This window comes from Diorhabda carinulata, chromosome 2, assembly GCF_026250575.1.
Source record: "Diorhabda carinulata isolate Delta chromosome 2, icDioCari1.1, whole genome shotgun sequence".
NCBI classification, from domain to species: Eukaryota; Metazoa; Arthropoda; class Insecta; order Coleoptera; family Chrysomelidae; genus Diorhabda; species Diorhabda carinulata.
This window is the reverse complement of record NC_079461.1, coordinates 6,504,811-6,517,883: the sequence shown is the minus strand read 5'-3', so window position 1 is coordinate 6,517,883 and position 13,073 is coordinate 6,504,811. Positions and strand designations below refer to the sequence as shown.

Here is a 13,073-nt window from a genome sequence, read left to right as displayed (position 1 = left end):
CTAACATTTTGACCTTTTAAAAACTAATTTTCAACCAGAAGAGACCTAAAATCAAAAAAAAAATTTATGCCCATATTTTCCTTGCTAGCTATACAAGTAGAGACAAAAGATATACAAAATATCAGTTACTTTTGGAAAATGGACAAGCAGCAAAAATTTTTCAGAAATTGAGAAAGATATTATATAATCAGACTATGGAAGAACAGATTTGTCTTAAGAACAAGTTGGACCTAAAGACATATTCAATACATATAATATGATAATGACATATTTATTCAAATAAACACTTCTACTGATCAAAATTATTATTGTTTTTTTTTCTATAGTCAAACTAAAAATATTATTTTTGGACAAATCCTAGAGATTGAACACAAAAATTATCTAAATTATCACCGATTTATTTGGAGAACACAAAAAATGAGTATGTTGATAGAAGTAATATTCTATTGACATAAAAGTACATTCTACAAAATTTTTAAATTAACTCCAATTTATTTAAACATCGTATCCAACTATGTGACGTTTTCCAATACATTCTCCAACGTAGAACCAGCATAACACTTCAATTCCAACAAGTGTATTAAGCCAAGCTTCTTTAACTGTTTGATTTTTCCAAGAGCCTGTTCTTGCGGCAGTTATAAGCCTACCAATTCCCGCTCTTATTTGAGGAATGTCAGCTGGTGTCGGAGGTGATAATTCCACTTTTGCATATTTCATAAAAGTGTTAAGCCTAGGTTTTGCTTCTTGGACGAGTCCTAAAAATATTCAAAATAAAATAACCTTTGATGTTTTAGGTTAGTTACATAATATCTTAAATGATAATGAAAACTTACTTCCTGTCCAGACTGGAACTTGAGAAACTAATTTGGACATTTTAGTAGGTTTCTATGAAATTTTTTTTCACTAATTTTTTAATGAAGAGAAAAACTAAGAAATAAGTTTTCACTCTTCTCACCTCCTTGCGACTGTCACTAAAACGTCAAAAAAATTCAATGTAAATGGAGTTTTTCGTGAATATTGCACTGCGGCGATCAAAGACGTCTATAGTATTGTATAGGTGGTTATAATATTAATAGCCGTGAACTTTAAATTTTAACAACCATAATATATTTAACGAATGCCAATTAGTAACGATGATGATATTGATATAGAAAATTATATTAGAAAAATTTCAAAAATATTCCCCAATCGAAACTGCCAAAAATTGCCTAAATTGTTTATCAGGAAAGATTTTCAAATTCCAAATATTTATTTATTATTATCATTAGTAATAAAATTTTGCTATTATAATAAAAATTCCTGGATAATTTAAATAGTAAATTGCAAACTTTAGATAACCTTGTTGACACTAAGTGTATTATTATCAAATACTATCTTACAATTAGTTTATGTATCATTAAATTACTTATATGGATTTTATATTAGAGCATCATCTCATCGTGTTTATTTAGAGAAATGTGTTCTACAGCTGGCGATTTGGAAGAATATGTAACGAAATATTTAGAAGGATGTACAAATTTATCCCTCTTATTAGATTATGATGGTACTCTAACACCTATTGTTGATCATCCAGACCTGGCAAAAATCCCACCTGAAACTAAGGATATCTTAGAAAAATTATCCAAAATTCCTGAAATATTTGTGGCAATTATATCTGGTAGAGCTGTTGATAATGTAAAGAGTATGGTTGGGTTAGATATTATTACATATGCTGGAAATCATGGTAAGTAAAAAAAATGATGCACACAGGAGAGTAATATATTTTTTTGTAATTAGAGTATGGTAGTATTTTCGTTTAAATTAAATAAGTTATCTATGGATTATTCTAATAATTTTTCAAAAGTGTCAAATTGTATTACTGATGATACTTTGCTATTTTGAGTTTAAAAGTTATTACCAATATATTGACGATAAACCATACAAATATGCTTTCTGGATTTAATAAGAGATTATCATTCTGGATTAACATGGTTAAAGGAGGTGAAAAAGAAATAAGCACAGATAAAAATATTACTGAGGAAGATGGTGGTGTAAATTTGATAAGTGAAATATCAAATACTGTCCCTTCCAAATCTGAAAATTGTTTAAAAGAATTAGATATAACAAAAAGTAGTGATGACGAAACCCAGTTTTTTGAGTTTCCGAGCACTGAGTCTTTAGTTCCTACTGCTAAATTTCTTTATTCTCTAGTTAACAAGGTTGGTGAAACTATAACAGTAGCAGGTACCAAAATGAGACAATCTATTAACGATACTATATTATCAAAATTCAGCAGAGAACAAGATAAATTCATTGCAGCCAATAAGAAACAATTAGCTCCTTCACTACCACCTTGGGTTGGTTATAGCAATGAAGAGGTATTAAAAGAGGAATGTCTATCTCTATCCACAAATCGAAGAAATTTTATATCTAGCCCTCCTGTTGGTATAGACTACAATTTTGATTATAAACTATTCTATCCAATAGCTGTGGCGATTATGGAAGAAGATCCCAATTTGGTATCTATTAGATTCGAGCTGGTACCAAAAGTAATTTCTGAAGAACTTTTTTGGAGAAATTATTTCTATAGAATAAATCTTATTTGTCAAGCTAATGCAGCTTATTGTAAATCAAATTTTATTTCATCCAATATGAAATCAGACATTAACACAAAAAATTTTGATTGCAATAGTGGAGATGCTAATGGTTTATTAGAAGAATTGGAAAATTTAGGAGCAGAATCAAAAATTATTAATGAAGAAAAATTGAACAATTATGATATTTCTGAATCACTTGATTGTTATGAAGGCTCTAAAAGTGTAATTGATGAAAATTTTAAAGAAGAATTATTACATAATGTTGATAAGTTATAATAAGATCCGAGCAATTAAAATATTTTCATTTTCTGTTATTTGTTTACTAAAAAATTTAATCATACTCAAGCTACAAACATTTTTTGTACAGGGTAAGTGATTTATAATGAATAATCCTTTGCATAAATTTATAAGGTCACTGATATTTCTATTTTGTAGGACTGGAAGTATTATATCCAGATGGTTCTAGATACAATCACCAGTTACCTTCCAATTTCGATGATAAACTAAAAGAATTAATTGCCAAATTAGAAGAGAAAGTAGTCCGAGATGGCGCTTGGATAGAAAACAAAGGATCTACCATAACTTTTCATTATAGATCTACTCCGGAGCCTTTAAAGGAAACAATAAGACAGGAAGCTGAAAAGATCATACAAGAATTCAATTTTAAAATTGGAAAAGCACATATGGCAATAGAAGTAAGGCCTAAAGTGGAATGGAATAAAGGCAGCATTGCACTTTTACTTTTAGAGAAGAAATATGGACAGAACTGGAATAAGGAAACAAAAGTTATATTTATTGGGGATGATACGACTGACGAAGATGCAATGAAGGCATTGAAAGGGAACGCAGCTACTTTCAGGATTGCTAAATGTGATACAATGAAAACTTATGCAGAAAGAATTATAGCATCAACTGATAATGTTATAGAGATATTGAAATTAGTCAATGATCATTTCAAGAAATGAATTTTAGTATGTACATAATATGTTTATTGTATTGAAATATTATAAAATAAAAAGATATATATTTGTATAAGCATATCATTTATTAATAATCCTCCAATTAATTACACAATTAAAATAAATAAATATGTTCAAAAAAGCAACACTAATTAAAATGTCCAATATATTTCCTTTAAGAAGAGAGTAGTATATAATTTTTTAAAACTGAGTGGACTTGGCTAGTTTAAAAGACAACATTTCAACTAAGATACCAAATTGTTAACATTTGTAATGTTTTTATTTTAACCAGTGGTGTAGACACTCCTTTCAATGTGATAATATTCTTATAAGTTACTACTGAATATCTATTTATCATCTATAGCGCTAACGAGAAATCATATCACATTACATAATAATGAAAATAGATGAAAAGGTATGCATAAAATATAATCAAATTCACAAAAACACACTTATAAAATAATAATAAGATTAAATACTTCATAAACAACAGTTAAAATAAAATTAATAGTAAAGAAACAACAAATAAAAAACAAATTATAACTAGAAAGGGGAAAAAAATGCATATCAGATCTTTAACTGGAATATTTTTTTAATATTTATCGCGCGGCACTTTAGTAAATCTATAAAATTCTGATTCTTTATGCTATCGTTAGTATGGTGTCTCTGTTTAGTGTCAAATACAGAAGTTAAAAACTACAATACCAACGAATCAGTCCGGATTTTAGATATTCCATATTTTAGAAGTCCAGAGTTACGATGTTCAACTGCATATTGCAAATGCATTTTATTAAATTACTTTTATTTAAATGAAAATTACAAAACTCCGCGTGAATAATATTTTTTTTCCATTTTGTATATAAAAATAAAAAAATTTTCAACAAAATTGGATGCCCTTTGAAAACTGTTGCTATAAGCTACAGCCTGCTAGTAAGTCCACCACTGCATTAATAATTTTAAAACAACAATCCAGAATTTTATGGGAATTATGATTAAAACTTTATGTCTCTATGTTGTAATGTCTTTGTTAAGTTCCAATAGATGCAGGAAAATCTAATTTTGACACTACTAGATATCTTATAGACTAGATAGAAATATATGAGTTAATAAAAGGAATAAAAAACTTCTAGAATTTTCAATAAATAATTTAAAATACTAGATGTCTGAATATGTAACTATAAATATGTTCCCGTGATAAGACAAATATAATAAAGTATTTTATAAATAAGTTTCATTTCAATATACACTCATTATACTTAGAAAATCTAAATGAATAAAATAATATCGAAAAAAGTAAATTATCTGATGGACATTTTTAAATGAGACACATTTAAAAATAAAATACATAATACTTAATTACTTCTATTGTAATATTTTTGGATTAGATACTTTGAAAATTCTAGGCAACATCTCTGTAAGGGATTGGAATACTTGATTAGAAATACCTTGAGGTACCATAAATTGTAGATTTTTTAAATCTGATCCACCCCACGAAGCCATCTCTATCATAAAACCTTTCACACATTTGAAAACTAATTCAGCACGTTTTTCACACCAAGATATTGTCATTTCTTCAGTCATTTCATACTGTAATAACAAAGGAATCGTCAGTGAAGTAATATCATTTGAACATGCAGTTTTGAGAATATTTCTTAAACCAAGTACAACAGAATGTCTACTGTTTATGTCGTTCCCTCTCAAACTATCATCTGATACCATATGAAATATAACATGTACTTGTGCTAAATTAGAATGTCTTGTTATATAAAAGTCGCCAGGCTGCAGAAGTTCACTGTTAGCATTGCGACTGCCACATCTGTGGTCACTTTTCAGATATTTTTGTGCTATGCTAGAAATTTTGTCTAATTGATCTTCAATATGTGGAAAGTGGAACTCTGTAGATTTCTGACAAACCTCTTGGAATTCTTGTGTCCATCTAGAGCCTATTTTGTTATCTGCTAACAGTACAAGACCAGACAAATCATTGGAGTAAAGCGCTAGAGCTGTTTGGAGTAACTGAGGTGTTGGTTCTGTTGATTGTTTATTATCCTCTACTATACACAAATCCATTACATTTCCTGATAAAATTCTGATATTGTGCATCTGTTTGAGTTGTGAACCTAAATGTATAGTGAAACTTTCTTCTAATATTGGAGTATCTTGTATATCTCTGTCTATTCTGTAACATGGCATTAGTATTTCTGGTGGTACCAAAGGAGAATTTGGTGTAGGTAAAGAGCTATTCGTTTGTTTCTGTTCAAGCATTTGCATCAACCACTCCCTATATTCTCTTCTTTGAGCTTCTTTCAACGTATCCAATTCACTATTCAATTTAGCTTGAAGTAGGGAATGAGTTTCATAATGCCTTGCTACCAATTCATTTATTTTGCTTTCAGTCATATCTTTATCTAATCTATCAACAGCATTATTCATTTCATAACTTTGACGTTCCGATAATTCCTGTATTAATCTCTTTTTTTCTTCAGTTTTTTGCCTCACAGTTTTAGAGTACATATGCTCTAATTGGAGCATTGTTTCCAAAGCTGGGGAATGTACCATTTTGTGGTAAGCTGTAGCAAACAATTCATCATCTGAGGCACATCTACATTCTCCATATTCTGCCATTTCTTCTTTTAATATGTTTTCCCATTCCTTAGTTATATCCTCAAGGTTAATTATATTTTCTTTTGCATCAGTAATTAATTTCGAAGTTTCTTCATTAAAATATTCAGTACTACGTTCTTTAATGAATTTTTGTATATCTTCAGTTAATTCCTTTTCTACATAAATGGGTAGGTTATGTCTAATTAATAGAATATATACTAATTCATTAACTGGATCCTCACAAGGAATCAATATACTATGCTCGAATCCGTATTCACAGTTGACATAAATATATGATTTCTTACTATGCATCTTCTTCATTTTTTAAAAATTGAATTTAATCCAAAACAATATAAAAATCAGAACATCCCTTTTTGAATTTGACATTTTTGTACACCCTCCCACAAAAGATTTAGGCAAATTTTAATAAGTAAACTTAATAAAAGAAATGTGAGTAAAATACATGACGTAAATATTTCTACGTGCGAAGTTTGTTTTTAGCTACACGATATATTTTTCATTATATAAACTTTAATATGACCAAATGTTTTTCCGTTTTATATATCCTATTTCTAGAAACTATTAAATAAAATGTAATGATTTTAGAGTCCATTTGAGTACAGTGTTTCTTTACTGCCTGCAGTAGGTATGTGCAAATATATAGGGCAAAATAGAAAAATGAATATGCATCGTATTGATATTTTAGATAATATCGATAGCAAAGTATCGTTACTTTCACTGCCTTGATCTCGCTACTGAACAAATTTTTAAAATATTCGAAATTGAAAAATCCTAACGAGTACTACCAAAACTTCTATTTGTGTTGAGAAATATAGTTTTTCATGTCTACCCCAAAATGACTCGTTAGGTTCTACTGTTTTGTCTTAAATCTGGAGAACGTTGTCCTCTACGTCTTTGTTCTAAGCGATTATCGCTATTATTTTTGTGATAGCTTGGAAACAGATAAATGAAGACGTAAATTAGATACGTTAGGTTAGGTTTATTAGATTTGTTTTATCCGTTACTTGGGTAGTCTCGGGCCTTACTTATACCAAAGCTTGTAGTTTCTAGTTTTTAATTTATACATGAAACGGGCAAAATATTACAATAATGAGATATTCAATATTGAAAACTCGAAATTAAAAATATCATCGATTATTTTCAGAAAACATATCGATATCTTGATATATCGATATTTTTTGCCCTTCCCTAGACTCCAATAGTTTTGTCAATCGGAATCACTTAGAATAGTTATCAACCCTTAACCTCACTTTTCAGTTTCCTGATCACAACCCTTCAACATTAAAAGTGACGTGACAAGTCTCGTTTAATTCATAAATTTAGTTATGAATTTTTAGAAACAATGCCGTCAAGTTCATTAAAATGGCAAATTGCATTGGGTTTGGGGGCAGCGGGAGCTTTAGGTTTGGCGTATTGGTATCTAAAATCAAGTAATAGGCAATCTTTACAAACGCTGAGTGCGGTAGTAGAAGACGAAAAGGAAGAAACGCCTTTCCAAAAAGCTCAAAGGTACAAGACTGAGGGAAATGAATTATTCAAAAGAGGTAAATACGATGAAGCTATTTCGTATTATAACAAAGCCATCGACACCATTCCTGAAGAATACAGAACCGATCTTGCTACTTACTATCAAAACCGAGCTGCCGCCTACGAACAGTTGAAAAAGTGGAGTTCCGTAATTTCAGATTGCACTAAAGCAATCGAACTTAACAATCGCTATGAAAAAGCATTGTACAGAAGAGCTAAGGCCGAAGAAATGAACAAAGATTGGATAAATGCACTAGATGATATCACTTCTGTTTGTCTACTGCAAAACTTTCAAAATCAAAATTCTTTGCTTATGGCTGATCGGGTATTGAAGGAATTAGGAAAACAAAATGCAGCCGAAGCTATAAAAAATAGAAAACCTGTTATACCTTCTCACAGTTTTATTAAAACATATTTTTCATCTTTCTCTGAAGATCCAGTTTATAAAAAATTGTTGGAAGCAAATGAACCTTTGGGACAGGGAGATTTAAAAGGTAAAATTCATAAATCTATTTTTTACTTAGGCACCTAGGATAAGATTATTGTGAAGATATAGATTAATTTTAAAATCTACAGCAGTAATTGAGATTTTTGTCATAAAATGCTAAAATAAAAGTTAATATATAATATTCAGTTTATTCAGGATTAAGTCTTATTCATTTTCAAAGTTTCTATCAGTATTTAATATAACAATCATTGGTTCCATTAACTACCTAATGGATTAAACAATTTTATTGGTGAATATTTGGGGTGGTTAAAATAAAAAGTGTAATTGAGTTTTTTTAATTTTTCTATCATGACAGGAATTGATATGGCGACAAAATTGATTTCCAGGTACTTAAAACCTGCTAATGGAAGTGGTGGGAGGTCTGAGGTTTTCCAAAATTTTTTTTTTAGCTAAAAAGTTGATTTTTTTCCCTATTTCAGGAAATACAGTACAGTACATCCTGTGGCTATATAATTGTTACTGCTAATTCTATGTTTGATAAAATATTTATTTATGTTTTTTTTATAAATTAAGAGCAACTATAAATAAAAATTGTACATTAATTCAAAACTTTTGTTAAATTTACTCTTCAATTAGCTCCACATATGTCCTGTCAATGTTGTGAAACTGATTATCTGTGATAGAAGAATAATTCATTTAACAGTCCTAGAAATATTGTAAATATTATTTTCAGTATTCATATATTCATCTTTGTTTTACTATGTTGCTAGTTTCAGGGTTTTTAAAGGCTAAGTTGGCATTTGCTACAGAGAAATATGAGGAAGTAATTCCAGCATGTACTGAAGAATTAAGTTTTAGTGAATCTGAATCATTGTACAAATTTGAAGCTTTATCTCTTAGAGCTTCATTTTATTTTCTCACTGGTCAGTTTAAAGAGGCCTTAGATGACCTTAGTCTAATAATAGATTCATCAGAAGCAGATATTTACATAAAAGTTAATTCTCTTATAAAGAGATCATCAATATATATGCAGACTGAAAAAGTACATGAATGCCTTGCAGATTTTGAGAAAGCTGCTGAAATTGGTTCTAATATTTCAGGTTAGTATAAAATATTCGAATTGAGTATGTGTTTACAGTAAAGCTAATATATATATATATATATATATATATATATATATATATATATATATATATATATATATATATATATATAAATTTTTTTGATTATTGTAAAATTTGTAGTAACTGGTTTTTTATGAAATTTATATTATAGATCTTTTTTCTATACTTTGATACATCATATTTTGATTTTGATTTTTTAAGTAAAATAAATTTTCAACTGATTATCCTATAGAGATGTGATGAGAGTAAATATTATTGTTTGGGGTGTAGTTTATTTAAAATTATCAATAATTTAACCAGAGAACCAGAGAAAATTTCTAGGTGGAAATGTCACAGTAGAAAATAGAGGGAAAAGGTTTTTATATGTGAAATTAAAAAAATTCATTATGTAATCTTTGTAATAAGATCTTTCTCAATTTAGTGATCAGAGCTTATTCTAACAGTATATTCTGTTATTGTTCTTAATGTCACGATTTGGAAACCCATTCAACTAATGCATTTCTAAGCTAGTTCTTGCTTATGTATATAGATTTCCTAAGATTTGTTAGAATTAATGAACTTTATGGCTAATTTGTGTCAGGTTATTTAATGTACTCCCCCTACTTCTGCAGTTTTTGTTCTTGACCGCTTCTTAGGCTCTATCATATCCTATTTAAAGCTTTCCTCGTTTGTTGACTATCTGTCACTCATTTTCACCACTACATTCTTGTAACTTTAATTTTTCACTGATATGCAGTAATGTCATGTATTTGATAAAATCTTCATTAGACTTAAATCTAGATTAATATCTACAACGTATTCCACAATTTAATTCTTTTTAGATGTATTTCACCACAGGGGACAAGTTAAACTTTTGATGGAACAAGTTCAAGAAGCTAGAAACGATTTTGAAAGAGCAGTAAGTTTAAATCCAGACTTTGCGGTTGCCGTCGTACAAAAATGTTATGCAGACTACCGTTATGCTATGCAGATGAAAGATGTATCTCTTCTAATGCGAACAATGGACGATTTTCGTAGAGCTATTGAAAGATTTCCAGATTGCCCAGAGACGTATATTTTATTTGCTCAAGTAAAAACTGAAAAACAAGAATTTCAAGAAGCTGAAAAGTTATATCTAACTGCTATGGAAATAGATCCTAATAATGCTTCAATATATGTACACAGAGGACTTCTGCTGTTACAATGGAAAGGAGAAATAGAAAATGCAGTAAAGTTAATGAAACAAGCTATTCAAGTTGATGATAAGTCTGAATTTGCTTATGAGACATTAGGAACTGTTGAAGTACAAAGGTGAGCAAAGATATTTTCAATGATGTGATTCCAATATTTATGTAAATTTTGAAATCTTTCTATTTATAAAAATAATTTATATATCATTGATTTCTCTATTACCTTTCTGTAGAGGGATGAATGTTTTTTACAAGTATTTTCCATTTTTCAATTTTGTACTGTTTTGGTTGTTGGTGTTCAAATCTTTGTCAATTGTCTTTTAATATTATTGTGTTTTTCTGGTCTGTCTCAGCTTTTTTTAGTAACTATATGGGCCCCACTTTTCAACTCATCCATTAATTTTCAATATCATTTAAAATTGGCTTCATTTCCAGTTCTCTTATTATGTCTGTTTTTCGTTTTGTTTTTGCATGCACTCAGATATTCCATTTCTATTTGAATCAAATGACATTATTTGACGATAGAAAGCAAGCTTGTATTTATCTTTTATTCTAAGTGTAGAAATTTTCTGCAAAATACAGTTTATTGAGATTTTCCATTTGTTGAAAGTTTTTGTGATTGTTTTTATTCAATTCTTAGTTCTTCACTTTTCAATTCATAGATATATGATTTACTTTTTATCAAAGATTACAACCTTTTATTTAATTTATTTAAAATGGTGCCCTCTAACAATGATGAGTGTCTCACTATAACTTATAGTTTATGAAGAAAGGTTCAACTACTGTCTAAGGATTTTTTTCCAAGAGAAAATACAAACAATATTTTGAAATTGAACTTATCGATATAGGAAACGCTTGGTATAAAAATATAATTGGAAAAGAGGTTAAGAATATATACAAAATTTTGTTCATTGCATTTCTCTGAAAATGATTATGATTTATATAATGGATGACTTATTTAAGAATATGAAATAGTAAAAAAAACAAGTAGAAAGAAACAAGTAAAAAAAATAACATGTAATTTTAGAGTTAAGCTTTGAGGGCACTAATTGCAGTAGAAACATATAACTATAATATTTGAGGTGCTTCTTCGCTTTGATCTTGAATTGCTTGTTGAAGCACCTATATACCCCAGATTTCTGTAAAACCAAACCTGATTAATTTTAAGCAAAAATTAAAATACTGATGTTCTGCTTCCATATGTGAGCATTGGTCTAAAATCTGTTTGGAATATTATCCTTTTCGTTTTTCTTGAAATACCTTGATCCACAAATTCGGTTTTTAGTGAATACATGTTTAAGGATTTACTTATTTTCTCTCTGATATTTTGGTCTTCATTTTCTTCAATACCTATTATTGTCGCAAGATATTTACAGTGTGTCACTTGTTTGATATTATCACCTTATATTTGTTGTTCGTTTGCTATCATCACTACTTTTTAGTATTTATTTTCATTTTAATTCTTTCTAGGGTTCAATGCCAATTACCTATATTTTCTGTAGATCTATTTTATTATTAGCCTTTGTTATCAAGTGTTCTTATTCCGCTATGTAGTTTTGAAGTGTCTGTTTTGTATGTGATTTATAAATATGTTGAAACAGAGAAGGCTTATGGTTTCGTCAAGCATTAAACCATATTTGCTTTACAATCCCTCCCCTATTATTTTTGTTTAAGTAATTTATGCTCTTTTTATATATTCTTACAAAATGTTATGAGAATAATAAATGTTAATTTTTTATATTACAGAGGAAATCTGGTTCTTGCAATAGAATTGTTCAACAAAGCAATTTCATTGGCAAGATCTGAAATGGAAATGGTACATTTATTCTCTTTGAGAGATGCGGCATCTTCACAGCTTAAAATTGCGTCTAATTTGGGATTAGGACCAGATATTTTGAAAGAAGCCTAATGTTTTTTTTTGTATTTTGTTATGACTTTTTTGTTGTTTTTAAATTTGAAATGTAGTAAAAGAAATAATAGACTTTTGGAAAGAACGTTGCTGACTGTAAATACAAGCCATTCCTAAATTAAATGTTTATAACAGTTTTTTCGCATATTTCATTTATCCAATCAGGTTAAGAAGATATTTCTTAAAGTAGTTAAAAAGTTATCCTAATTTCCCTTATTAGTTTGGTATATATAGGAATAATTTTTAAATTTTTTTGTATACGAGGAAATAATTTTATTATAAAATTAAAGTTACAAAGTCCAAATAGCAACAGCAATACTGCAGTTGTCATTGCAGGAAACATTAAAATCTGCTTAAATTAATAATAACTATGTGTTTGAATGTGTCCGTTCAAAAGTGGTAAAATTTAATCATATCTATTTTACATTTATCAAATAAATTTTGGGGTCATCATCATCATTCAGCCTTATCTCGTCCACCGCTGGACATAGACCTCCTCCAAATGCTTCCAGTTTTCTTTGCTCTGAGCGGCTGCTACCCAATTTGTCGGTATTCTTTTAATATCGTCAGTCCATCTCGTAGGGGGTCTTCCTTTGGGGTATACTTTATAAACATTAACGTCATTCGGAATTATAATTCCGAGCGTACATCTTTCTCCCCAAATTTATCCTCCACATAATACTTTTTGAGATAGAAATACTTGATAATAAAACACCATTAAGCAATCGAATGATAT

General features: G+C 29.0%; 4 protein-coding genes across 5 annotated transcripts; 2 read left to right on the top strand and 2 right to left on the bottom strand.

Annotated features, from left to right (window-relative positions):
- Positions 1-430: 430 nt before the first annotated feature.
- On the bottom strand, positions 431-1,030 carry LOC130903275 (ATP synthase subunit g, mitochondrial). The gene is made up of 2 exons (XM_057815397.1): positions 834-1,030; positions 431-755 (listed from the first exon to the last, which is right to left on the bottom strand). The coding sequence occupies exons 1-2, from the start codon at positions 871-873 to the stop codon at positions 496-498; spliced, it is 300 nt and encodes a 99-aa protein (XP_057671380.1). The 5' UTR covers positions 874-1,030; the 3' UTR covers positions 431-495.
- Positions 1,031-1,268: 238 nt separating this feature from the next.
- On the top strand, positions 1,269-3,611 carry LOC130903244 (uncharacterized). Its single transcript, XM_057815395.1, has 2 exons — positions 1,269-1,723; positions 3,012-3,611. Exons 1-2 carry the CDS (start codon positions 1,456-1,458, stop codon positions 3,539-3,541), a joined length of 798 nt encoding a protein of 265 aa, XP_057671378.1. The 5' UTR covers positions 1,269-1,455; the 3' UTR covers positions 3,542-3,611.
- LOC130903231 (protein C12orf4) lies at positions 3,603-6,607 on the bottom strand. Its single transcript, XM_057815394.1, has one exon. It carries the CDS (start codon positions 6,458-6,460, stop codon positions 4,898-4,900), a length of 1,563 nt encoding a protein of 520 aa, XP_057671377.1. The 5' UTR covers positions 6,461-6,607; the 3' UTR covers positions 3,603-4,897.
- A 366-nt stretch (positions 6,608-6,973) lies between these two features.
- Positions 6,974-12,474, top strand: LOC130903210 (mitochondrial import receptor subunit TOM70). 2 transcript variants are annotated; one of them, XM_057815389.1, is made up of 4 exons: positions 6,974-8,181; positions 8,912-9,235; positions 10,081-10,549; positions 12,175-12,474. In XM_057815389.1, exons 1-4 carry the CDS (start codon positions 7,503-7,505, stop codon positions 12,335-12,337), a joined length of 1,635 nt encoding a protein of 544 aa, XP_057671372.1. In that variant the 5' UTR covers positions 6,974-7,502; the 3' UTR covers positions 12,338-12,474. The 2 variants fall into 2 exon arrangements, with proteins under 2 accessions (XP_057671372.1, XP_057671371.1); XM_057815388.1 differs by having other exon boundaries at positions 7,042-8,181; positions 8,906-9,235.
- Positions 12,475-13,073: the final 599 nt, after the last annotated feature.